Source organism: Rhipicephalus microplus, chromosome 2 (assembly GCF_043290135.1).
Source record: "Rhipicephalus microplus isolate Deutch F79 chromosome 2, USDA_Rmic, whole genome shotgun sequence".
NCBI lineage: Eukaryota > Metazoa > Arthropoda > Arachnida > Ixodida > Ixodidae > Rhipicephalus > Rhipicephalus microplus.
The window spans coordinates 26,940,426-26,964,633 of NC_134701.1; the positions used below are offsets into that span (position 1 = coordinate 26,940,426).

The 24,208-nt window shown below is 45.6% G+C and overlaps 1 protein-coding gene across 6 annotated transcripts in view; it reads right to left on the reverse strand.

Moving 5' to 3' along the window:
* Window positions 1-24,208, reverse strand: part of LOC119169167 (DENN domain-containing protein 2D) — a 647,735-nt gene that overhangs the window by 373,772 nt on the left and 249,755 nt on the right. For all 6 annotated transcript variants that reach the window (XM_037420269.2, XM_075886337.1, XM_037420270.2 and 3 more), the window contains one exon: window positions 16,354-16,467. In XM_037420269.2, the coding sequence (XP_037276166.1) occupies window positions 16,354-16,467 (114 nt within the window). The remainder of the gene's footprint in view (window positions 1-16,353; window positions 16,468-24,208) is intronic.

Here is a 24,208-nt window from a genome sequence, read left to right on the forward strand (position 1 = left end):
CGTGTTGGAGTTCGTGTCCTGTTTTCAGCACCGTTCAAATTAATCAGCCTCACCAAATCTACAAACCCCCTGAAAACGCAGTCATCAACGGAATGCAGATTTCAACATAGAAACAGGTATGCGACCTGCTCCCGGGAAGTTGTCTATAGGACCCCCCTTTCATGCGGTGCTTGTGATGTCGGAACGACTGGAAGGTTTCTGAACGATCGGCTGAGAGAACACGCTAACAATGTTAGAAACGGGAAAGATGGTTTTCTTGCTCAGCACTGCACTGAGTGCAATTGTGTGCCCCTTTTCAGTGGGTCCGGCGGCGGCATGGCGTCCGATCGCTACAAGCTAGTTTGCTTGATTTTACAGGTGGCCGCAGTTACCAGCAGATGCAGTTCGTCGTCGTCCGATGTGCGCGTGCTCCCATCACAGTTTCCAGATTCCTGGGCCGTGTACGCCTCGACCGATCCTGCTTTTCAAGCTTCCAATTTATCATCGGCGTTTATCACGGGCACCGGTTACGGACTTGAATGGGACTGTTACTACAGCGCATGGCACGGCGCAGCAGTGACGTCTACGGCATCAGCGGTGGATATAAGAACGACATCCGGACAGCTCTTCTTCAGTGGTTCCGGCGACGGCATGGCGTCCGATGCTTGATTTTACAGGTACGCTACCATTTCGAGTGTTACAGAAGCGATGACCGTTTCTTGTTGCTGCTGCCGGACCCCCTGCCTTGCGCATGCGCTGTGAATTCATTTTTGTGTTGGCTAAGAATGCTACTCTTGATTTCTGGAGACGTCGAGTCTAATCCTGGTCCCCAAATCGAAGATATGCTGAAGGAGTTGCTTGCCGGTCAGCAAAAAATTAGCCAGGACATAGCCAGCCTCACTACTACAGTAGCGGCTTTCGATAGTAGGTTAAATACCGTAGAGGCAAGGACAGCTGCGGCTGCGGACCTGGTTCCTCGATTGAACGAGCTCGAAAGCACTGTGAGGGACCTAAAAAACATGGTTGAAATTCTTGACCACCGTAACGACGACTTGGAAAACCGCCTTCGCAGGAACAACCTGATTATCTACGGATTGACGGAAACGGAAAAAGAGACTCCGGATCAGCTACTGAAAACTGTGCATGAACTCATAAATGTCAAATTAGGCGTCATGTGTGAAAACATTGAGCGGTGGCACAGGCTAGGAACGCAAAGAAAGAATAGTAGTCCATGACCTGTTATTATTAAGCTCATTGATTTTCGTACCGAGACACAAATTTTAGGAAACACAAGAAAACTTAAAGGATCAAAAATAGACATAAATGAAGACTTCTCGGCACGTGTTCGACAAGTACGCAAGTCTTTGTGGCAGCACTCGGTTGACATCAGAAAAAATGCAGATAAAGTCCGACTTCACCACGATGCTCTTATCGTGGACAGCGTCCGTTATAGCTGGGACGAAGGCAGCGGCACCCTTGTCAAACATTCTCAACACGCGCCTGAGCGGCCGCCAGCGCATGCGCCTTTACATTCAAGTCAACAACGACTTCCAGAGTGACTGCGTATTGATCAAAATTTGGTCATTTTAAATATTAATGCACGTAGCTTAGCAAACAAGATTGATAGCTTCAATTGGCTCATTGAGTGTCACCAGCCCACAATTATTTGCGTCATTGAAAGCTGGTTAAATGATTCGGTTTTAGATGTTGAAATCTTGCCCCCGGGTTATGTAATTTTACGCAAAGACAGACTAAGTGGTCGTGGAGGGGGTGTAGCACTTTTTATCGAAAATCACATTGACTTTTCTTTGCTTCCTGATCTGCCAAACACTGAATCTATCTGGTGCAAGTTAAAAATTTCTGGCCAGGCTACTGCTGTAGGAGCTATTTATCGCCCTCCTAACGAAACTTCCGACGTTTTTTCTGATATTAACAACTATATTTTAGATCGCAAGCTTCACCTAGGCAAATTATTTTGACTGGCGATTTCAATGCCCCGTGCATTGACTGGAACAATTTTACATCCTACGGTCGTGACAAAAAGCTTTGTGACTCGCTCGTAAACATGGCACTGTCATTTGACCTCACTCAAATTGTCACTTCCCCTACCCGTGAAAATTCAATACTTGACCTTGTCTTCATAAGCGACGAATTTTGCAAAAAGGGATAACACAGTGAGATTGTCACAGGTTTGTCTGACCACAATGCTGTAATTGCATGCCTCAACATAGTGTGCCCGCCAAAACGACCTGAATTTAAGCATGTGCTTGATTTTAGTCGTGCCGATGACAACTCTATTATCGATACGCTGGCATCTAGTTTTGAAGATTTTTTTCCTAGCAGTGAACGCAGTGATGTAAATGTACTCCATGGTCATTTTCATGGTATTGTGCAGGAGTGCATATCAAAGTTTGTGCCTCAAAAGTGCATTAAATGCAATCCAAAACATCCATGGTACACACGGGAAATTATTCAACTAACTCGCCGTATAAAGCGACATCGCAAAGGTCGTCCTCTTTTGTCAGTTGCGCAATCACCACTGCTAAATTCTTTGAAGTGTACTTTGAAGGCGAAAATGCAGGAAGCGAAAAATTTCTATTTCAACAATACATTGTCACGGTTTATGGTAGAAAACCCGACCAAATTCTGGAAGTCTATTAACCCGAAGTCATCTGTTCAGTCTTGCTTCCTTATAAATGACGAATCATTCTCCGATTCTAACACTATTGCAGAAAGCTTCAACAACTATTCCAAGTCCGTTTTCTCTCGTGAAGATGGCACTATCCCAGATTATGCTTGCAACTTTGTTCAGTCTACAATTCCAGACATCACGATCTCTTGTTCAGGTGTTCACAATTTGATACTAAAATTAGATGTGACTAAAAGTTCCGGTCCTGATGGCATTCCTAATACGTTCTTGAGGTGGTGTTCCGAATGGTGCGCTCGTTACTTAACTGTCATTTTTAATACATCGTTTGCGTCGGCCACTGTTCCCATACTTTGGAAGACAGCTAATGTTGTCCCGTTATTTAAATCTGGCAATAAGCAGCTCATTCCAAATTATAGGCCAATTTCTCTAATTTCAACAAGCTGTAAACAACTGGAACATATCATTCATAAACATATTGTTGAGTATTTGGGCGCAAACAACCTTCTGTCCCGGTGTCAGCATGGCTTCCGAGCTAGATTTTCTACAACAATGCAGCTCCTAGAATTCACCCATGACATTGCCACATCACTTAACAAAAGGGGTCAGACAGACACAATATTCATAGACTACTCGAAAGCTTTCAACAACGTATGCCATAAAAAACTTCTTCTAAAACTTAGTTCCTTTCTTAAAGATTCTAAATTGCTCGGTTGGATTGCAGATTACTTGCGTTCTCAATCTCAGTTCGTTACTTTCAACCAGGTGCAATCATCCCCTGTTGAAATCCCATCCGGTGTGCCGCAAGGCTCTGTGCTAGGGCCTCTCTTGTTTATTATATTTATTAATGATGTCGTTAATGTCATCTCTGGAACCCCTGTAAACATACGTCTGTATGCCAATGATTGTGTACTGTATAACTGCATTACTACCTTTCAAGACCAGTCAGTCCTCAACAACGTATTCTCGTTATTTTGTGATTGGAGCTCAACGTGGCAAATGCCCATAAATTACAAGAAAACTGTAGCTATGACTTTCTCAAATAAAAAACAGCCTGTTTCAGTTATAACTACAATGGGTCCACCCTAGCACATGTGAGTGAATTCAAATACCTAGGCATCACCTTTACACATGACCTTAAATGAAGCAAACATGTTGATCAGATAACTTGTCAAGCTCTAAGGAAACTTGGTTACTTAAAGCGAAGATTGAAAACCTCGACAAAAGATTGTAAGTTAACTGCCTACAAGACACTAGTGAGACCGATGCTCGAGTACGCCTCTGTGGTTTGGTCGCCTCATCTTGAGCAAGATAAAAACAGGTTAGAATCTGTGCAGAATAAGGCTATACGGTTCGTTTTTAACCGTTATGATCGGGACTTCTCCCCGTCTTCACATGCGCATTTGTTGTCACTTCATTCACTGGAACACCGCCGTACACGTGAGAGTATTATCTTGTTACACAAGATTGTACACAAAATGACCCGTGTTCACGCACCATTATCTTTCGCTGATATACCAGCGCGTACAAAACGTAGTACAGACGCTTTGAACCTTGTAACCTTCAGGTCTCGTTTGGATTGTTTCAAATTCTCTTTTTTTCCGCGTGTGGTGGAAATATGGAACAAGCTTGATGGTGCATTGCGTAGACTGAACACTGTAGAGTTCAGAAAAATTTTTATGTGTTATTCACATAAATTTGTGCGCACTATTGTTTGTTTCTGTGCTTTCGTTGATTTTTCTGTACCCGCTCCTGCAATGTCCCAGGCATGGGACAGCAGTACTTGTAAATGTAAATGTAAATGACACAGTGACCCTGTACAAGCATAAAGATGAGCGCACCCGAGTCATTGTCGAGGCCGCGCAGATGGGACGCGAACAGGTGCCTTGCCTTAGCAAGCCCTCCGTGGCTCTGTCCGAGAAGGAACTAAGGTTCATCGAAGGTTTCGGTGCGTGCAAGTAGTTATATTACCTTTACCTTTCTGTTCCGTTTCCTTATAGATTTTTCCTTGCCATTTTTCTGTGTTTTTGTTTTTTTTTTCTTTTACTCATGTTCTGCTCTTTGTGCTATATGATTTTTGCCACATGGCTACTGTCTCTTCTATATATTTTCACGCTCTGCGCAATAAGCTCAGTTGGAAGTTAGCGCTCGTGTCTTTCGTGTCTTTCTTGTCACGGTGTCGTAGTTTTGTTCTCGCGCTATAACTGTCGTCATGCCATACCGACTAGCCCAAGCTGCCACACTGCGACGCAGGAGGTACTTTTCGACTGTAGTGACGGGATTGATCGTAACCTATACCGAGGCCGGACTCCTTCGGGTACATAGATGCCAGCAGTCGTACCAGCAAACGTGCCCACCCCTGGATTGAACAGTGACTGGAACTCCGTTAGGAGGCTCGGGATGTCTTGTACGCCATGTAGGGCTGCTTCCTGGCCCTCTGGCATCCGAATACCCCGTGCGCAAATCCAATTCTTGCTGAGCAGCGTCGGTGATGACCCATGGTCAAATACAGAGGAAGGGTTGCTTCCCTGTTGATAAAATGAACACCGACTTGGGCCTGGCCTTGGACCTGCGAAAGCTCTCCCGAGTAACTTCACAGCATGACGCCTGAAGCCTCGACGGCCACTCCGACGAATGTCCTTTTGGAAAGTTTGCCAGCCATGACCGACACACTGGCCCCCGTGTCCAGTTCCATAAAAATGGGGCACCCCCAAACTTTGACGGTTAATACGTACAGCAGCAACGATGACGGGACAAGGCCTGCGTGCCACCCTCTCCGCGGGCTGGTGTGGAACCTGAGCTTAATCCAGGCTGCTGCTGCGGTCCGCTGTTCTGCTTCCCTGTTCGGCATACTCGTGCAAGGTGCCATACTCGTGCAAGGTGCCAAGTTTTGCCGCACGTGAAGCACTGAAAATGAACGAACTGGCACTGTGAGAGGTAATGAGCGTCACCATAGCGGCTGCATCCACCCCCCTTGCCACTGTTTTGTTGACCGCTGCTTCCGATGACACTGCACGCGCAAACTCGTAGACTGCTTTAGCGGCGAGAGAAAAGAGACGTGAGACGGCGTCGAAGGCCGCCGACCGCGATTTCGCCACTTAATTCCACGTCAGAAGGAGCCGCAGTGGCTGTCAGCGTCCGACACGCCAAGTGCGCTAGCTTGTTCTCATGCTCGCGCAGCTCAAGCTAGCATCAGCTGTGCGAGAGGCGCGGCGCGGTGATCAAAAAATGATGATGGTGATGATGGCACTACAGGGCTCCCTCTCTAGCGCTTGGCAAGATTTGAAGGCATATGAAAAAAGAGAGCGACAAATGCTATATACATGAACCACAATCCAGAAAGTGTCCCTTTGGGAAGTCCAGGTTGTCAACGTTGATGCGCCATCGGTAAGCAGCGGGTCTCCCCTGGGTGACTTTGGGAGAAGCGCAAGGGACGAAGAAGGAAGCGCCGGATCGCTGTAGTCACAGACAAGTGGGTCTCACGATGACCTGGTCGGACAGACCGAGAATGGACCGTGTGTCGCGAGGTCATGCCGCTAACGTCGGCAGAGGGTCGACAGTGCGTGTTTTGACGTTGGGGTCGACGCAACACAGAGCTCAAAGTAGTGCAGCGTCCGATGTGCCGGTATGAATAGACGTGCCGACAGACGCGGGAATGTGTCCGAACAACGGCGCCACGTGCACGGTGGGTAGTCAGGTAAATGGCAAGTGGTGAGACATTGCGTCGGACAGGCCGAGTAGGCGCTTGTGCCGCCTTCAGGGCCATGACTGCAACTCGTGGCTGCGTAGCAGGGCAGCTCAAAAGGTGCCACAATGTGTGACGCCAAGCACGTTGTCGTCGTCGACTTAGGGTCACGGGTGGTAGACATGTATGAGGTATGAGCGTCGTCGCGGTTGTGACACACGAGCCGGCGTCGTGGACACGCGTCTGTTTGTTGCCATTTGGCATCAAAGGCTCCGGGGAATGGTGGTGGTGGAACCCAGTCAGCGTGGGCTCGGCCGGAGGGTTGGATGGCACACCTGTGCTCGTGTAATGACCTGTGGTAGCCGGCGCATCAGCGTTGGCATGTAGGTCTGCATAATTGGTGGCTGCCTCTAGCCAACGTCCCCTAGATTGCTCCGCCGCAGGCGTGTATGCTTGGTGAGCCCTGTCGGAAGCGGACCAGGCACGTCGTCCTCAAGCGCATCAGTCAGTCATAGTCGCATATTGGAAGTTTGGCCGTGGTTGATGGCTGGTGGCTTTAACTTCGGCTGTGGGAGACTGCGAGGACGATGCTGATCGTTGCTGGCAGGACCCGCAGAGCGTTGAGGCTGGTAGAGAATCCCCTTCGAATATCGGGAATGGTAAAGGTTCCGCGACTGGGAGGTGAATAGCGGGCGTGATAATGCCCGTACTCGTGGTAGACTACGGGGCGTTCGGTGTTATTGCTGTCGTGGAGCCTGACGCGTCAGAGGTGTTGAGGGCCTTTGAGGTCGGCCAAGATGAGCGGGTGGCGAGCATGCCTACAGTATCGTCGGTCGAAGACGTTGAAAAAGCGTACCTCGTGGCTGACTGGTCGCATGCAGAACGAATGTCCTGTGCCTCGTCGGATGGGCACTCGGGCATGGGACTCGTGTCGCTAGTGGCCGGATGAGAGGTTGTAGGAGATGTCGCCAGGGACGTGAAGTCTTGGTCGAGGTAGGGCTACGGGTCGTCTGGTACCACTCGCTGAGGCGGAGGGCAAACCTGAAACTCGCGGCTCCTCGGAAGCGGGCGGTAGGTTTCACCATAGCAGGCGAGCACCGCAGCGCAGAGGTCGTCGAAGGGTCGCGGGCTGGAGGACGACTCGGCAGCTAGATGACGCAGCTCAACCAAGAGGACGTCCAGCAGGACAGCGTGCATCATCGGCTGTGCCTTGATGCCATTGACCGCGAGAATGGCATCGAGCCATATAAACCATGCTCGGGGGTAGACCAGGTGAAACGACGGAACTGGAGGGCAGAGTTGCGGAAGCACGGCAGCGGGCCGTTTGGCAAAGGGCGTGTTCTCCGGGTCACCACTTTAGCGGCGAGAGAAGAGAGAGGTGAAACGGTATCGAAGGCGGCCGACGGGGCTGTGCCAATCTGGCCACTTAATTCCATGCCAGAAGCGGAGCCGCGGTGCTGTCAGCGTTCGACACGCCAAGTGCGCTAGCTTGTTCTTTGAACTTTGAAATTTTTATTTCCAACATACCATCATTTGGGATGCTGAGGGCCGGGGTCAAAAAGCCTCTTCACGGGCTTGACTAGGACCACGACACTGTGCAAACTGGCAGGGATAGGCGAGTGTACATTATAGTATAGAATAAATCAGACAACTATGTCGCTCAATTCGATCTGTAAAAGAATGCATAATAGTACTGTAAAAGAATGCATAAATATTTACATATAAACATATATAGAGAGAAAATGCAAGTGAAACAGATCGAAAAATAAACTTTTACAACAATGTACCAACTTCAATTTTGATAATCACATAAAAAATCAATGAGAGTGTACAAATGAAAAAAACAATACAATGGTATTACACAGGTAGGACAAAAACGCATCTTTAGCAATATTTTTACAGTGTTAGTTGATTCAGATGGAACGGCAATAGAAAGTGCAGCATGTCCTTGCCGTAGTTCGTGCGCGTGTGTGGAAGAAACCACGTGTGAACATGACTAATGTTATAAAAGAGGGTGCGCCGGTTTACCTCCCATATAGATACGTTATATGAGCAAGTGTGCCCAAAATGTTATCACTTTTCAGTCCCGCGTAATAGCGTTTTATAAGACTTGGATAATAATCTGGTAGGGTTAATAAGTTCATTTCTTCAAAAAGCGGTGACGTGTGACTTCCATACGGAACATCTGCAATGGCGCGAACTGCCCTTTTCTGTATGACATGTAATTTGTGAATGTTCGTTAATGTTATTGTGCCCCAAACCAGATGACAATAATTTATGTGTGATAAGAACAACGATTTGTAGATGAGAAGTGTAACTTTTTTAGGAAGTAGGAAACGCACCCTAGACAAGATTCCAGTTATTCTGTATAAACTTGAAGACAGCTTTTCAATGTGGGAATTCCATGACATATGTTCATAAAAGATTACACCTAGACATTTAACACTTGGTACTATCTGAAGTTCCGAGGTGCCGAGCATTAACAGGGCATGCAAAGGTGGTGGTTTATTTCTAGGCCTAAAGCAAACAGCTCTCGTTTTCGAAGAGTTTAATTTTAAAGAATTATTGCATGTCCAGGACGCTAGCTTGAATAATACCTGGTTCACGTCATTGATTAAATCTTTATAGTGTTGAGCAGTGAGAAGTAAGGTTGTGTCATCTGCGTATATAACATACTTTACAGATGCATCAATATTTACGATATCATTAATATATAGGCAGAATAAAAGGGGTCCCAGGATACTGCCTTGGGGGACACCTGTTGAAATTGCTTGTAAATTGGAGGTGTGATCGTTGATGACCACCATCTGCTGACGATACTTCAAGTAACATTCAATTAATTTCAGAAAGACACCTCGGAAGCCGTAGTGATTGCATTTCTGTAAAAGTGTGACATGATTTATGGTATCGAACGCCTTTGAGTAATCTATAAAGATACCTAGTGTGTGTAATTGACGTTCAAAAGCATCTAATATGAATTCCTTCTGTGCTAGGAGAGCATGCTCAGTTGTGCGGCCTTTCATGAATCCAAATTGTGATGAAGTGATGATATGGTGTTTATCTAAAAAAGAAATCATACATTTGATTGATTGATTGATATGTGGGGTTTAACGTCCCAAAACCACAATATGATTATGAGAGACGCCGTAGTGGAGGGCTCCGGAAATTTAGACCACCTGGGGTTCTTTAACGTGCACCCAAATCTGAGCACACGGGCCTACAACATTTCCGCCTCCATCGTAAATGCAGCCGCCGCAGCCGGGATTCGAACCCGCGCCCTGCGGGTCAGCAGCCGAGTACCTTAGCCACTTAGACCACCGCGGCGGGGCAAGGAAATCATACATTTGTGAATCAGTTTTTCTAAACCTTTTGATATTACTGGTAGTATAGATATAGGCCGGTAGTTGTTAAGCGAGTTCTTATCCCCTGCCTTGTACAACATGATTACTTTTGCCACTTGCAGTTTCTGTGGAAAGATTCCAGTTGAAAGTACCATGTTGAAGATATGTTCTAATAATTCAGCAATGAGGTCCAGCACGTGTTTAATGGGTCTAATCTGAATATCATATACGTCACAACATGTGCTGTTCTTTACAGACGAGAAAACGTGGGCAATTTCGCTGGCTACTGTCGGCGCCAAAAACGCGCACTCAGGAGTACTGTCTGATAAATATGTAGTACAATCTGTCTTGTGCGCTTTTTCTGTTAAGGACACAAAATAGTCATTGAACACGTTAGCTAAATCAGCATTGCGAATAGTGTCACCGTTCACCACAAGCTCAGTGTGCCGAAAGTTGTTACCATTATGGCCAAAGAACTCATTCACTCTTGACCAAGCTAGCTCCAATTTGTTCATTACTTCAAGGTGCTGTTTAGGTACTTTCGCTTTTCGTTGCGCAGCATACTGTTAACTTTGTTTCTTTGGTCTCTGAAACGTTTTAGAGTCTCTTCATTCTTACTTTTCAAAAAGTGTTCGAATAGCTTATTTTTAAATTTTATTTTTTTGATGCAATATTTAGTAACCCAAGGTTTCTTAGCTCTGCGCGCAGGCCTCTTTTCTTTGTACGGAAAGCATTGCTTATAAATTTTTATGTTTTTCATGGAAACAGTTGTAGGCACGATCAGGTTCCTGTTCACAAATAACGTCTGACCAATCAGTCAACGATATCTGTCTGCGAAATGCGGATAATGTGTGCTCATTAATATTTTGAAGAACTATTGATTGTTTTAGTTGTGACTGAGAATGACACGCTGTCTCGTTCGTAACCATAAATATGAAAAGATGGTCACTAATGGGTGCACTCAGTACGCCAAATAAAGAGTTTGTAGCTTCTATGTTAGTAATGAACACGTCGAGTAATGTAGCGTTGTTTTGTTCAATACGAGTCGGAGTGGTGATAACGTTAGCAAAGTCATTGGATTCAATTATGTGACACAGCTCAAACTGCGACTGTGATGATTTAGCAAGGTCGATATTTAAATCACCTGCAAGGACTAGCTTACAACCAGTGCCACCAGCCCAACCTAAATAAGAATCTAAGAATTCTAGGAAATTTGTCTTATTGCCACTGGGAGGGCAATATAAAACACCAATAATGGAATGGTCACATTGTACAGTCAGAACTTCATAATCATCAGTGATGCAGGAAAATTCTTGAATCAAATAACATTTTATGGAATTCTTAGCCATCAACAACACCCCACCACCCATTTTTCTGGCACGGTTCAAAAAATAAGTTGCATAGCCAGGTATCACCAAAACTTCCATTTCATTTCGGTACTATGTCTCAGTTATCATAGGATATTCAGGTTCAGAACAGATAGTTGTCAAGAAAGCGATTATTTGATCTACCTTATTACGTGCCGATTGTGCATTAAAATGAATGAACTTTGTGCTATTTTTACACATCGAGAATAATGCGCTTAATTTATCTAGTGACACATAATCGTTCAATGCCATGTTAGTTTGATAACTGCCATTCGGTCGATAACTAATGACTATTCCGTAATAACAGACAGGTGCTGAATGTTGGCGATAATGTGGACTCTTCTATCCTCAGTTTTTCGTGCCTTGATACGACTATTGTCAACTCATAGAAATATCCAGTGTTTTTCCCTTTTCAGGGAGAGCGCTTGTGCGAACAGTCTCTTGTTCTCAGGCGTCAGATGGTCATTTATGTATACATTTGCACTTTCTGACTGAGGAAAGCCGAGTGTCTGGGTTGTTAGGCGAGCCTTGCGTGCTTTACTCAGAAATTCGTTTTTTTTCTAGTTCCGAAAACAGAATCTAGCTATTATGTTTGTGTCCTTTTTCGCAGGCGCACGGTGAATTGTATCGATATCAGCGGGACATACAGGACATCCGATTACATAGCCCATTTTTTGAAGAATAGTGGTGCAGTCTTCACCTTTCTTAGAGGGCACACCCTTTATCTCGATGTTGTTTATTCGTGAACGCTGTTCTATGTCAGTTATTTTAGCAGTCAGTTGATCATTAAGTTTCTGTAGGGACTTGTTTTCAGCAGTGAGAGACTTTTGTTTCCTTTTCATTTCCTCGTAGAAAGCATTCATGACTGACACACTTTCACGAAGCTGTGAGATCTCAGTGCGAAGCTGTTGCACTTCACGCGCCAATTCTGCATTAGAGGGCATCATGCAAAAACTGTTGAACTATTGGCAGCAGCGACCACGGCAACAGAAAAGAAAACTGATAATACAAAGCAGTGCTCAACCAACCTGCGTAAACGAAGAATGTTGTTTAGTGGAATGGACTTCCAGCCACTGTGACCGCCACTGCCAAAATGCGATCAGAGCCAAACGATGTCAAGCTTATGTAGGGTCTCCGGTAGATGTCTTGGTGGTCTGTGATGGCACAGAGCTGTTTTCAGTTGATTGTCTTGAGAAGGTGGTGACGTTTATTCACTGGTTATTTCTAGCAGACGTGTTGAGGATCCAGAGGAAATCCTCAATAGCCACGATTGTCGATAGCAGGTAACCGTCACAATCAGTGCAAGTGAAGCACCCGCGTAAACGAAGAATGTTGTTTAGTGGAATGGGCTTCTAGACGCCGTGACTGCCACTGCCGAAATGCGTGACCGCCACTGCCAAAAGCCTCGCGCAGCTCGAGCTATCATCAGCTGCGCAAGAGGCATGGCGCGATGATCAAGAAATGATTATGGTGAAGGTGGCACTACACTGCTTCCATTGATGCCACACGCGCAATCTTGCTGGCGCCTTTGATCACCACCTCCATCACAAGCGCTGCTTTCATCACGTCGTCCAGTGAAGGGTCGGGAAGTTCCAGGAGAGGTGTCTGCATGGTGAGGTTGTTTATGCCGCAGACGAAACAGTCCCGTAGCAGCGAGTCCAGCTGGTCCCCGAAAGCGCAGGTACTCGCCCAATCTTGTAGTGCAGTGACCAACTGCCCGAGACTCTCCCCTTCCCGGCAGATCCGGTTGTTGAAGCGGAAACGCCCCATTACCGTGAATGACGCTGGACTGAAGTACGAGCGCAGTCTAATGAGCAACTCGCTGAGCGTCTTGGTATGCGGTGTAGCAGGTATTAGGAGGTTGAGCAGGAGACTGAAGACTTGGGTTCCGCAACATGCCAGAAAAATATCCCGTTGTTTCTCCTTGGGCCTGTCAGCGCAGAAAAGTACGTGAACTTGCTTTTCATAGATGGGCCATGCGGACCAGTCTTCCTCGAATGGCTCGAGCCTTCCGAACAGCGGCTTGGTGTCAGATGAGTGGGGCGTTATTTTGCCGCTCTCGATGGCAGGAGTCGACTCGTTGCCTGAACTCGTCGCCGGTATCACGGTCTTCAGGGCAGATCGTTACACTGATAATGAGGATGGTACTCGAAGTGCACCAGCACCGTTGCCTACGTGATTAGTTGTTTACTGTGCTCAAAGGCCATGTCCTGTTCCTTTTTCCACGTCCAATGCTGGCCATCTTGAAGCAGAATGTGCACTAGCTTCAGATGCGCAGACACGTTGGGCAGGAACCTCCAGTAGAAATTGATGAGGCCAAGGTAGCTTTGCAGCTCTTTTAAAGACGATAGTCTTTCTTGGGGACCTTCGACGCAAAACTTTGGTTATTATTTGAACGTGATAGCCTTAACAAGCTGGTTTCACAGAAATTCCAGTGTCAGCGTCGCTGTCAGCGTCTCCAGTTGCAAGCGAAAAAATATCATCTTGTTTGTGACAAAAACAAAAAATCAGAAACCTGTCAATAAAATAAGTAGCAAAAACTTTAGTACGAGTGAAAATCAAAACCAGGCTCTTTGCGTGGCAATCAGAAGTTATACCACAGAGGCATGTCAACGGTCGAAATTGATTCGGGAAAAAAAACATATGAATTTCATGTAGTAGAAAGTCTCATTATTATTGTATCCGGCCAAAAAAGTGAGGCGTTATGTTTACAGTTCTTTTGTTCATGTAGTCAAAGAAATTTTTTCAATCCGCACAATAGTAAGTAATAGAAGCGTAGAATCGTGCTAGGCGTTGAAACATGTGAAATACGCAATGAGTGGGTGTTGGAAAGGCTCAGCCATTACAGGACGCTCAAACTTATGATTGCGTGTTGCTTTGCGCACGCGTAAAGGCCCCTTTGCCGATTCGCAAAAGGAACAATTATGGCACAGTGGGCACTATGATAGTTTGAAACAGCCAGTGTTGCACGCAGAGTTGTTTGTTCCCTCATGGCACGGTTGAGGCATACACAGAGACCGAAGCTAGGCTAGTAATTGAAAAGGTGATTCGAACAGGGTCCAGTTACGCTATTGCGGTGTACTCTTGAAAGCGAAGCTCAAGTGTCCTCCAAGTTTTGCAATTGTTGTGTTTGAAATTGTGTAATTGCTGTCACACAACATACATAATACTCCACAGCGTCACCACTGCCGTATCTGCCAATTGCTACTGCATGTACTAGTAATAATAATATTAATAATAATATTAATAAAATAACAATAATACTATAATAAATGAAATTAAATTTTTTTTTTGCACTACAAGGCTAGACAGCCAATTTGCTTACGATTGTTCCTCTGCTAGTCCGTCACTGCTGGGCAAAGGAGATCGCAGGCTCCATATATGACTTTTTCAAGCTGCTTATAGCAGCTTTTATATTAGCCCATGTCACTGTGTAACCGTGCTTACAAAGAAAATAAATTATTATTAAACAAGCAAACGAACAAGTTGCGTGAAGTGGAGTTGTCATTGCGGTCTCTGCTGTTGGAACCTGGCGCAAAACTAGTCCATGTACCTCAATGTAGATAAACATCCTCCCCTTCGCTATGCCTCATACATGACAAACGCGTTTTCCTACAAGAAACTACGCAATGCCAAAAACAGCCCAAGAAGTGACGTGGGAATGCAGTGCACCATTCGCTGTAGACGCTTGCATGTCGCTGCCGTCAATCACAACACGTGCCCGCCGCATCGCTGGAGCATTATCGTGCTGCAGCGCCACTACCGTATTTACTCACGTAATCCTCGCACTCACATAATTCTCGCACCCCCCCACATTGCCCAAGAAAAATACGATTTCTTTTTTTTTTCCTCGAGTAATTATCCCACACCCGAAAACTGCCGCAATAATGTTGTCTGCACGTTCCAGCCACTGATGATGATAGTGCATGCCATCTGGCGCCATCTCTTGAGCATCGAGCATACTATTGCACACACATTCAATCCAATCTAAGCCAAGCCGAAGTGGTCAGTGCACGTTGCGGCGTGTTTTGTATGCTGTGTCGATAATCTTGGCACGTTATGGGGTGATACTGAAGCTACACGGCTGCTTCAGGTTGCAAGTGATAGATCATGCACTAAACGACGGCAACAGGACTGCCGGTAGGCCTTTCGGAGTCTATGAGTTTTGTGTTCGCTACTGGTGACGGCAGCTGAAAGCCACGAAGACGCGTTGGGCCTGCCATGGGCCTAAAACTGCGATTGATGATAAACTTATTTCTTCAGAAGGAAACTGCGGACGATTCTGTTAAATAGCCATCAGCCCAATACTGACGTCATACGCTTACCTTTTGAGGGCTCCTGTTGAGCGACGAACGCTATCGTTACGCCCGCAACGCCCACAAGCTTTGCGTATGGTATTCTAATTCTCGACTATTTGCTTGCACTTTTTGTGTCTCAAATAAATCTTGCCTTGTGTTGAACCTCTGCTTTTATTGTTGAGGTAAGTTCTAATTAATACTTCTTAAAGCTTGCTGTAAGTTGCTGGTGTAAAAATCCCGATTTGCGGCCAGTTCGTTTTCTTTTTTGCTCTGTACGTTTTCGTGGAAAGTTTCCCCCGCGTCATTCTCGCACCCGCCAACTTTGCATCAGTTTTCCGGCAAAAAAATTGCGAGGTTTATGCGAGTAAATACGATAGTTCTCATGACGCCCATGCAGCCCGCCTCTCCGGCAGAGCTTTCAAACTGAGTTTATTCTAGTAACGTTGGCAGAAATGAAGGTTCAGACTGGTTCTGCCCTCTGCAGCACAGCTACATACAGGAAAAGCCTTGTGCAAATGTTGCTTGCTCTCCTATGCATCTACTGATAAGTAGTGCTGCCCTTCATGTACACGCATGTACAGATAAATATTGTGTATGCACCTTTTCCAACTAGGTTGTGGCTTTTCAGGAGATGGTGCACAACCATGTGTACGCTCATCACACGGTGAAGCCGGTGACAGGCCAGGCTACGATCTTCAGCATTATCATTCAAAGTTCTGCCTATCTAAGAGTTTTCTCTGATGGATGCTAAGTCCCCACACAAAGTAGCTCTGACAACTGAATCCCCACCACAAAAGCCATCTTCATTTATGTAAACACAGAAATGAAGATGCATTACCAGTTTTTGTGTCAAGTCAAAGTTTATGATCATTTGTACCGAGGGTGGTTTTAGCCACTACATGCAAGGCAACAGCCTAGACTAAGCTGACGAAATTTCTTCAAAAGCTAACAGATAAATGGTGCTTCAAGTGCTTCCAGAGTTAAAAATTTGGTCTTATTGGATGAAAAAGGTAAGAGAAAAATAAAAAAAGAGTACCAATAAGAGATAGCAACCAGGCAGGGGCAGGCTTTTCTCAGCCAGTGAGGACAACAGCTGCGTCCAGCCTGGCTCCAACAGCTGCTGCAGGGGAGCCTCCATGTCCATGAGCAGCTGCACACACGACATCGATCATGGTGAAAGTAATCCACCCATCTGGGTGCATTTCCATTCTCTCAAGAGCACAGCAACAGACGCAGAACAGTCAGGTGAGCTGGTTGTGGCCGTACATAGTAACGCTGGCACAATGGCAAGAACTGCACAGTGGCACTATGCAGGTTACCAAAGTGACACTGGCCAAAAAACTTTATCCTTTCATGAAATTCTAGCATGCCCAGTCAGGTAACTTTGTTTCACGTCACACTGACTGGAGCATCTGTGGCACAAACCTACAAGAAAACTCATGCTCGTAAGTACAGCTTTTCAGTTAAGCATTCAGTTAACTTTTGCGGCAATAACTCATCAATTTAGCTAACCAGGAAGCTAGCAAGTGGCAGTGTGAGGAATGTTTTTAAGCAATTAAGAAGCTTTTCAAGAGAAAGCTGCATGGATTTCCTTGTAGCTTTACAGCTGCTGGACACAACGCAATTCATTGCAAACAACTTTTGTCAATCAAATACAGTTAAACCTGCTTACAACGAGCCTCCGTATTATAAATTCCTTAATATAAGGAAGTTTTTCAATTCCACACCATCACTACATAGAAGCACATGTATTTGCAACCTCTATGTAACAAAGTAACAGTGTAAGACAACCTTGACATAACGAATTTTTTCCATGGAGAATCTAAAAATTTTGCTCCGCATTTTGGCATTTTGGTACGAGCATGCATCTTCTGTGGCTGCCCCGCCGTCGACGAAGTGCGGCGGCGCGCTTGGCGCACCAGGGGAGAGCGAGCGCTCGTTATTGCGCGCTGGTGTGCGCCAGGCGTACAGGCGGGCCTGCACCCCAAGAAACGGTATGGCCGCCATTCTCGGCATCGCGGGCACATGCACAAATGTGCTTACCCCCCCCCCCCAAGCCTCTCAACCTAAATCAAAACAAAAAAAAGGGAAACTACTTTTGCGCGTTGGCAGTGCCACGCTTTTAGTTAGCGTCACATATGTGGGGCTGCGTTGCCTATGGAGGGCACTTTACTGAATGGTTTTCCGCCGTATCCGTGTCTATGTCGATCGCTCTTTGTTTTTGAAGCCGCGCGCACGTGCAGTTTCATTGCGCGCGCATCCTGTGGCCCCGACGACGTTCAGCTTTTTTTTTCCTTATTGTGATAACAAATACATAGACAGTCTCCGCAGATTTTTTTTTTGCCGCCGCCGCCGTCATTCAGTGTGTGTGTGTGTGTGTGTGTGTGCGCGCGCGCGCACGTGCATGCGTGCGTGCGTGCGTGCGTGTGCGTGTGTGTGTGTGTGTGTGTGTGTGTGTGTGTGTGTGTGTGTGTGTGTGTGTGTGTGTGTGTGTGTGTGTGTGTGTGTGTGTGTGTGTAAATAAACTCAGGAAACAAAGAAAAAAAAGCCGCCCGCGCTCAGCACCCTGCACCTTGTCACGATGCGTTGACGCGCGCTTATCTCTCATGCGTACTTTGCCCCGTGAGTTGAGGGGAAGGTTAGATGCGTGTGTGTGCGCTTATCCTTCGGTGAGGAAAATTGCGCGCCTTTGACTTTGACAGGAATGATTGCCTTTAGTTGCGAAGCGCACAAAAATCTCTTCGCTCGCTGGCAGGTGCCGTTGGCAAAAAGAATACACTTTTCAAACACAGCGAAGTAACAACTGGGGCACTTTTTAGTTCGCACTCATACCTGTACCTGTAATTACGTTTTGTGCCTTATTTTTCTTAAACAGCCGGTTAAGTGTCGAGCGGTACACGTCGTTAGTTTGTTTTCGTCCTGTGCATGTTGTTTTCATGCATCATTTGTGCGTGAGTAACGCGCTGAACGTTTTGATCTGCTTGCCATTCTCAGCGTTACATTCTATTTTCTTGTTATCACATTCATTGCAGCAGCCTTGCAGCGGAACTGTGACTTTTCTTAATTTCAGATAAACGTGTTCTCACCACTGCGGGAATGTCAGATTAGGTGCTGATGGAAACTCTAGGAGACCACATTGACGACCGATTTCGGAGGTCGGCTCATCATGCGTTTCCGTTTTGCGCCGTGAGTTCGCAGGCTGGTAGCTTTCACGATTAGACGATTAGTTCTGGCAACATGACGGTGCGTTGTATGCAATGCTATAAACGTGATAGCAAAAAATTGGAATGTTATAAGAAGTAAGGCCTACAGCCAATTCTTTTGGATCCGATATCGCGGAACTCATACAAAACACTGGTGTGAGCAAATAAGGCCGCTCCATGGAGAAGTGCTCGTATAAGACGGGTGGTTTACTTTTTGTTTGAGCATTCGACGGCAGATGTCATCTCGTGCAGTTTCCAGGCGATATGGGATATGCCGACTCTTTTGGTCTCTGCTTTAACAGCGCTCGCGCGCATTTACCCGTTCATGAAAGTTACGATGGGCGGGGGCATGTTACGGAACATGGCAGTGATAGCAAAAACCCGCTGAGAGGGTCCATACAAATGCCATCGCAATAATAACGCAGTTTTTTTACTGTCAAATAGGTGTTTTTGGTTAGCTATGCCTTCATTTCCCCTTTTGTTCATTTGTGCATTTATTTTTCGATTTTCGGGCCAAACCGGCATATAACGAAATTATCTTTATAACGAATTTTTCCAGAAATTTATCAATTTCGTTATATCCAGGTTTAACTGTATGAGAAATTTGTTACTGTTTCCTGCCATCCATATCCACAAAGTTTCTCATGTTTCTATGCTGCATATAACTCAAAGGAACACTCTATGAATCCTGGCAGTGAGAAACAGCAGGCCTAGATTGTGTGCTGTTTCTCACTCAGTATGTACCAACCAGTATGTCTAAATGAAAACAAAAAATGAAAGTACATTTTTGATAGGGGTGTGCAAATATTTGAGAGATTCAAATATTCGTCGAATATTGCAGCTGTAATATTCATATTCAATTCGATACCACATATTCGAAAACTTAGAATATTCGAACCAACTCGGATATTCGATGTTCACGAATATTCGTTCGCATATGTCACTGTGAACATGTAAACATGCAGACCATGCCAACTGCTGCCGCGCCCTCATGCACAGGACGGCAAGCGCGTATCACTCGTGGAAACGAGGGCAACTCGCTGCCACCGCATTGGCTCGACAAAATAGTCTTCACACCTTTTCTCGATCCCATGCTCAGTGACCACGAAGAAAAAAAAATATCTCAATGCAAGGGCAAATGCATGCGTATGCGTTACGTGGTGCGGCGGTGACGGAGTGAGCTTAGTAGGCGACACACTGCACACATCTAGCTATGGCAGCGCTCAGCTTGACGTAAGATGGTAATGTGTTGCATGTATAGCCACGCCAGTTTTCGCTAATGAAGCACCGTACAAATGTGCGCGCATGTCAAAGCCTGACGAGTCGTCCCTCAGCTGTGTCACTACTTCAGCATGTATACTCTTTTCCTAGTTCCAAAATGATTTCATGGTAGTGGATATGGTCATGTGAATGAGCCGAAGTGTTTTTCCATGCAATGGCAAATATAGAAAAGGCCATGCACTTTTCGTAACGTTACAATGGCGCAGTTACATATAGTTCTTCATTGCTAACGGCAGTGCAACAAATTAATGAATAATTCCGCTGCGTTCCCGACAGCGCCTCTGAAAATCGGTCGTACACGCATCGCGCTCGCGCGGCAATGTCTCCTGCAATCAACCATCCGTTACACTGTTGCTACGATCTCGCTCTTTTGCCAACATCAGTTTACTGCCGTCGGCAGCCAGTGCGCTGAAGGAGGTCGCGATGCGACAAAATAGTCTATTCTATGGTGCCCTTGCCGTCGAGAGCTATGGCTCTGTTAACAAAAAGGCATATTTGGGGTGTCTTTCTATCACACATCAGTAATCATCTATTTCATGCTGTTACCTCGCGTTACAGCTGCGCGCCCGGTACACCTTCGTCGCGATCGTGCAGCTATCAGCCCAACACAGCATTCTTGGTCGGAAAACGGCGAGCGTGTAGTTCTCAAGAAAGGCGACGGAAGCAAATCAGATAAAGTAATGCTGTGTCATTGAAAAATGCCCAAAGTACTCCTATTTCCCTTGGTGGCTTGACTGGTGAGGACTTGAGAGAAAATTAGAAAGAAAACTGTAAAATTTAGGTCTTTTAGGCCAAAACTGATAGTGTAGAAACCTAGATGGATTGTGACCACCTAGGTTGCTTTAATAATCGTTTAGATTTAAGTACACGGGCGTTAACTGTTACACAACCAACCAGTGGCCTCATGCTCACTATTCATCATGACAAATACGAAAGCCTTTTCATTTTTTTTTTTGTAATAAAGTGCTATATATAAAGAAAGATACATAAGGCTTGTTCAATATACAGATTGAATCCAAGACATCACAGTCACAAGCTATTAGTCTCATGCTTTCTGGCAAGTACAAATGATGACATTTTTTTTCTTTTTGTGCGCAATGACTGACTATAAAAACAATAGTACTGTTTCCAACATATCAATCATCTCATACAACTACACAACGGCCTTGCTGCGAAAAATAGTATGGCATTGCCCTCTTCGGTTTGCAGACGCACTACAAGAAAAACAAGATACACCCACGAAGATTTGCTCGCGCCGATTTTCACAAGAACAAACGCTCACAAGAACGCTTTTTTCCCTGAACAGTGAGGGACTGGAATTCCCTACTAGTTGAAGTTCATGAGTCGAATGATTTCATGGATGCTTTGGCACACCACTGTTTCTTGTGAAATTTTTCGCTGAAGTCAAGCGGTGATTGGTGCTTCTTTTTTGTACATTATGTTAATTTCATGTTGCAATGTATTCGCATGTATATGTTTTCTTTTGTTTTGTTCTCTCTTATGTTATAATGCCCCTCCTGCTTGGGCAGAGTATTAGCCTGCGGTATTTCTAAATAAAATATATCATTGAATATATGATTCAGTGATCTCACTGGGGCCGCCGATTAGGAGCAATTTTCGAAGCAGTCAAAGTTTAGTTTGAAGCCTTTTGGAGCATTAAAATATTAGCTTTACAGTACTATAGAGCAGTAAAATTTCAGTTTCGGGGCATTTTGGAGCAAGTAATCTTGCTATTAGAAGCATATTACAGCAGTAAAAACTTAGTTTTGAAGCATGTTCTCTTAATATTAGAAGTCCTTTGGCACAGGTATAGTCAAACCTCGTTATAACGAAGTTGAAGGGAGAATTGTAATTACTTCACTATAATCATTAGTTCGTTATAGGCAATATTTATTTCTACCGACAATTAGCCAGCAAGAGAGAATGTACTCACTATCGAATATCAAAGCAGCCCACCACGCAGAGAAAAACGGCCGTCAGATGGCAAAACACTATCAAAATAATAAAGAACAATACGCCTTTTATTTCCATCAAATTCAGCACACCAGCTGGAAGATCACTTCAAAGAAAAATAGTCCACAATAGACTTTTATCGACTCTTCTTCAAGCAAATGACTGCTTCTTAAGCGTCAGCAGCTATTTCGAGTCCGTCCTCGTCGTCATCATAAGCACCAAAGAAGCGGGGCAGCAAATCTGTTGCATCCAGCACTTGCACGAGCGTTGGTACGTTGGGTTCACTAATATTGGGCTCCAGGGTGTTCACACATTTGTCACTGTCGTCATGCCCCCCCCCCCCCCCCCCCCCCCCCCCCGCCACCGCGCATACAATTTCCGCATCTGACAATTCTCGTTGTCACCGCATCAGCATCAACACCGACGTACGTGCAGAAAAAGTGTCACAGTTAGGCACAAGGCTGGCATTAAGAAGAGCGCGTCACGATGTCTGGGCCTGGCCGCCCGCGGCATCCTCACTGGTGACATCGCCGAAATTTTTTACTTCTTTTTTTTTTTCTCGACGCTGGACTCAACGACTTTCAACATTGCCGACTTCTGTTCAATTGTTATATATTTTTGCGCTTACGTTTGCCACTGCTGTTGTCCATCTCGTGCTGGGCGGCAAAACTAATAGAGGTCGTGTTGCTTTCCTACAGTGAAGGACGAGGAACAAAGCTACACAATCTCTCCCGTCCCAGTGCAGAGCTGAAGGGGAGGATGAGGTCAGATCTGCGGGCGGGTCATTGAGTTCTACAGGAGAGGGGAGGCCGGCTGACGCGCACGCTCGCGCGTGTTGCTATGCGGGCCAGTCCATTAATTCCTGAGGAAAAAGAAGGCAGGGAGACACACCCCCGCGTGTGTTGGCAGGAAGCTCCCGGCGAGCGCAAGGTGCGAATTTCGTATAGCCTAAGCCATGATCATACAAAAATATTAAAAAATATTAAATTGACGTATACCAAAATCATTAGTAAATACTCGTTGTATACAAAGGATGGTTCGTTATATCCATTGTGAGTAAATTTTCACTTCGCTAAAACAAGGTTTTAAATAAGTGGGCCTCTATGAAAATTTCAAACAGAATTACAATGACTTTAGTTTATTATATGCCACTTCGTTACAATGAGGTTCCACTTATTATGAAGCAGGGCGAGAAATGAACGAGGGCTCTACAGCTGCTAGACAGTGGTGCTCCTAACATGAAATCAACTGTACACATGTGTGCATTTGATTGGGTGCTGGATATCGTTGTTGTATGGGATTCTAACGGCAGCGTGATGCCCTTGGAATGCGAAAATCTGGTTATCAAACCAGTACTTCAGGCCTTTCGCAGTCTCTCGCCCTTTTATTTTACAAAATAAACAATATGTCATGCTTGTAACAAGTTGGCTTAATTCCTTCGTGTAATAACGCATTTACTCACATAATGAGCGCCCTCAGACAATAAACGCACCCCCAACTTTAGTCGTCGAAATTCGGACTTCTTTCCCCATGTAATAAACGCACCTCCTATATTCATCCACTGTAGTACCGTTAACCGACACCTGGCACCTACTTGCCCTTTGGATCTCTTCCGTTGTTTTATTATTATGCCGCCCCACTTGGCCACCTCTGTTCACTCCCATTCCCCCACCCCCCTTCGCTCGTTGGCGCATGCCATATTGTTTTACTTCCTATCTGTGCACGACAGTAGGGTTCACGAATGCGAGTGTGGATAGAGACATCACAGCTGATAAGCACACAGAAAGCGATAGCAAGCGAAGGTCACGAATCTGCCCGTGCCGACCGACGATCGCTTCCTGCAAATACAACACTTCAAGGCCCAACGACGTGCATGTTATTTTCGAGTGACAACGACGGGATTTGCTGTCGCGAAGGGTCACTTGTCGCTATCGCGGCTCAGGTTTCTGGAAAACCAGACAAAATCACTTGTCACCCAGAAAAGATCGTGACGATTTCTACAACATGGTAGCCCCCCCAATTCTCGCTTCGCTTGTTCGCTGCGCATACAGAAACTTCTCAAGTGGAAGCGAGGAGGCGGCCGTATTTTGCCATTAATCTTGTTATAGACGGTTTGTTTTGATGTTTCGGGGGTAGCTTGCTGCAATGTTGGTTACTTGCTACAATGACAGCGGGGTCGTCGTGCGAGGTTGCTGCGAAGGTCGTAGCGCACACCTCTGGGCGCCCCTCAAGATCATAGCAGATACCACTGCTGTGGTTAAACGATTGCAAAAAAAAGATGGCCACAAAACGCTTTGATGGAGTGCGCGAGTAGCGCGGGGGCAGCTTGTAGAAGAAAGCGCTATCAACCACTGAAGATGAGTAAAGTGCAACAACGAACCTGTTTCCAAACAGTCTACGCGTAAGCAAAAAGCTAAGACACCTAACTTTGTTTTGTTTTTTTTGCATTACATT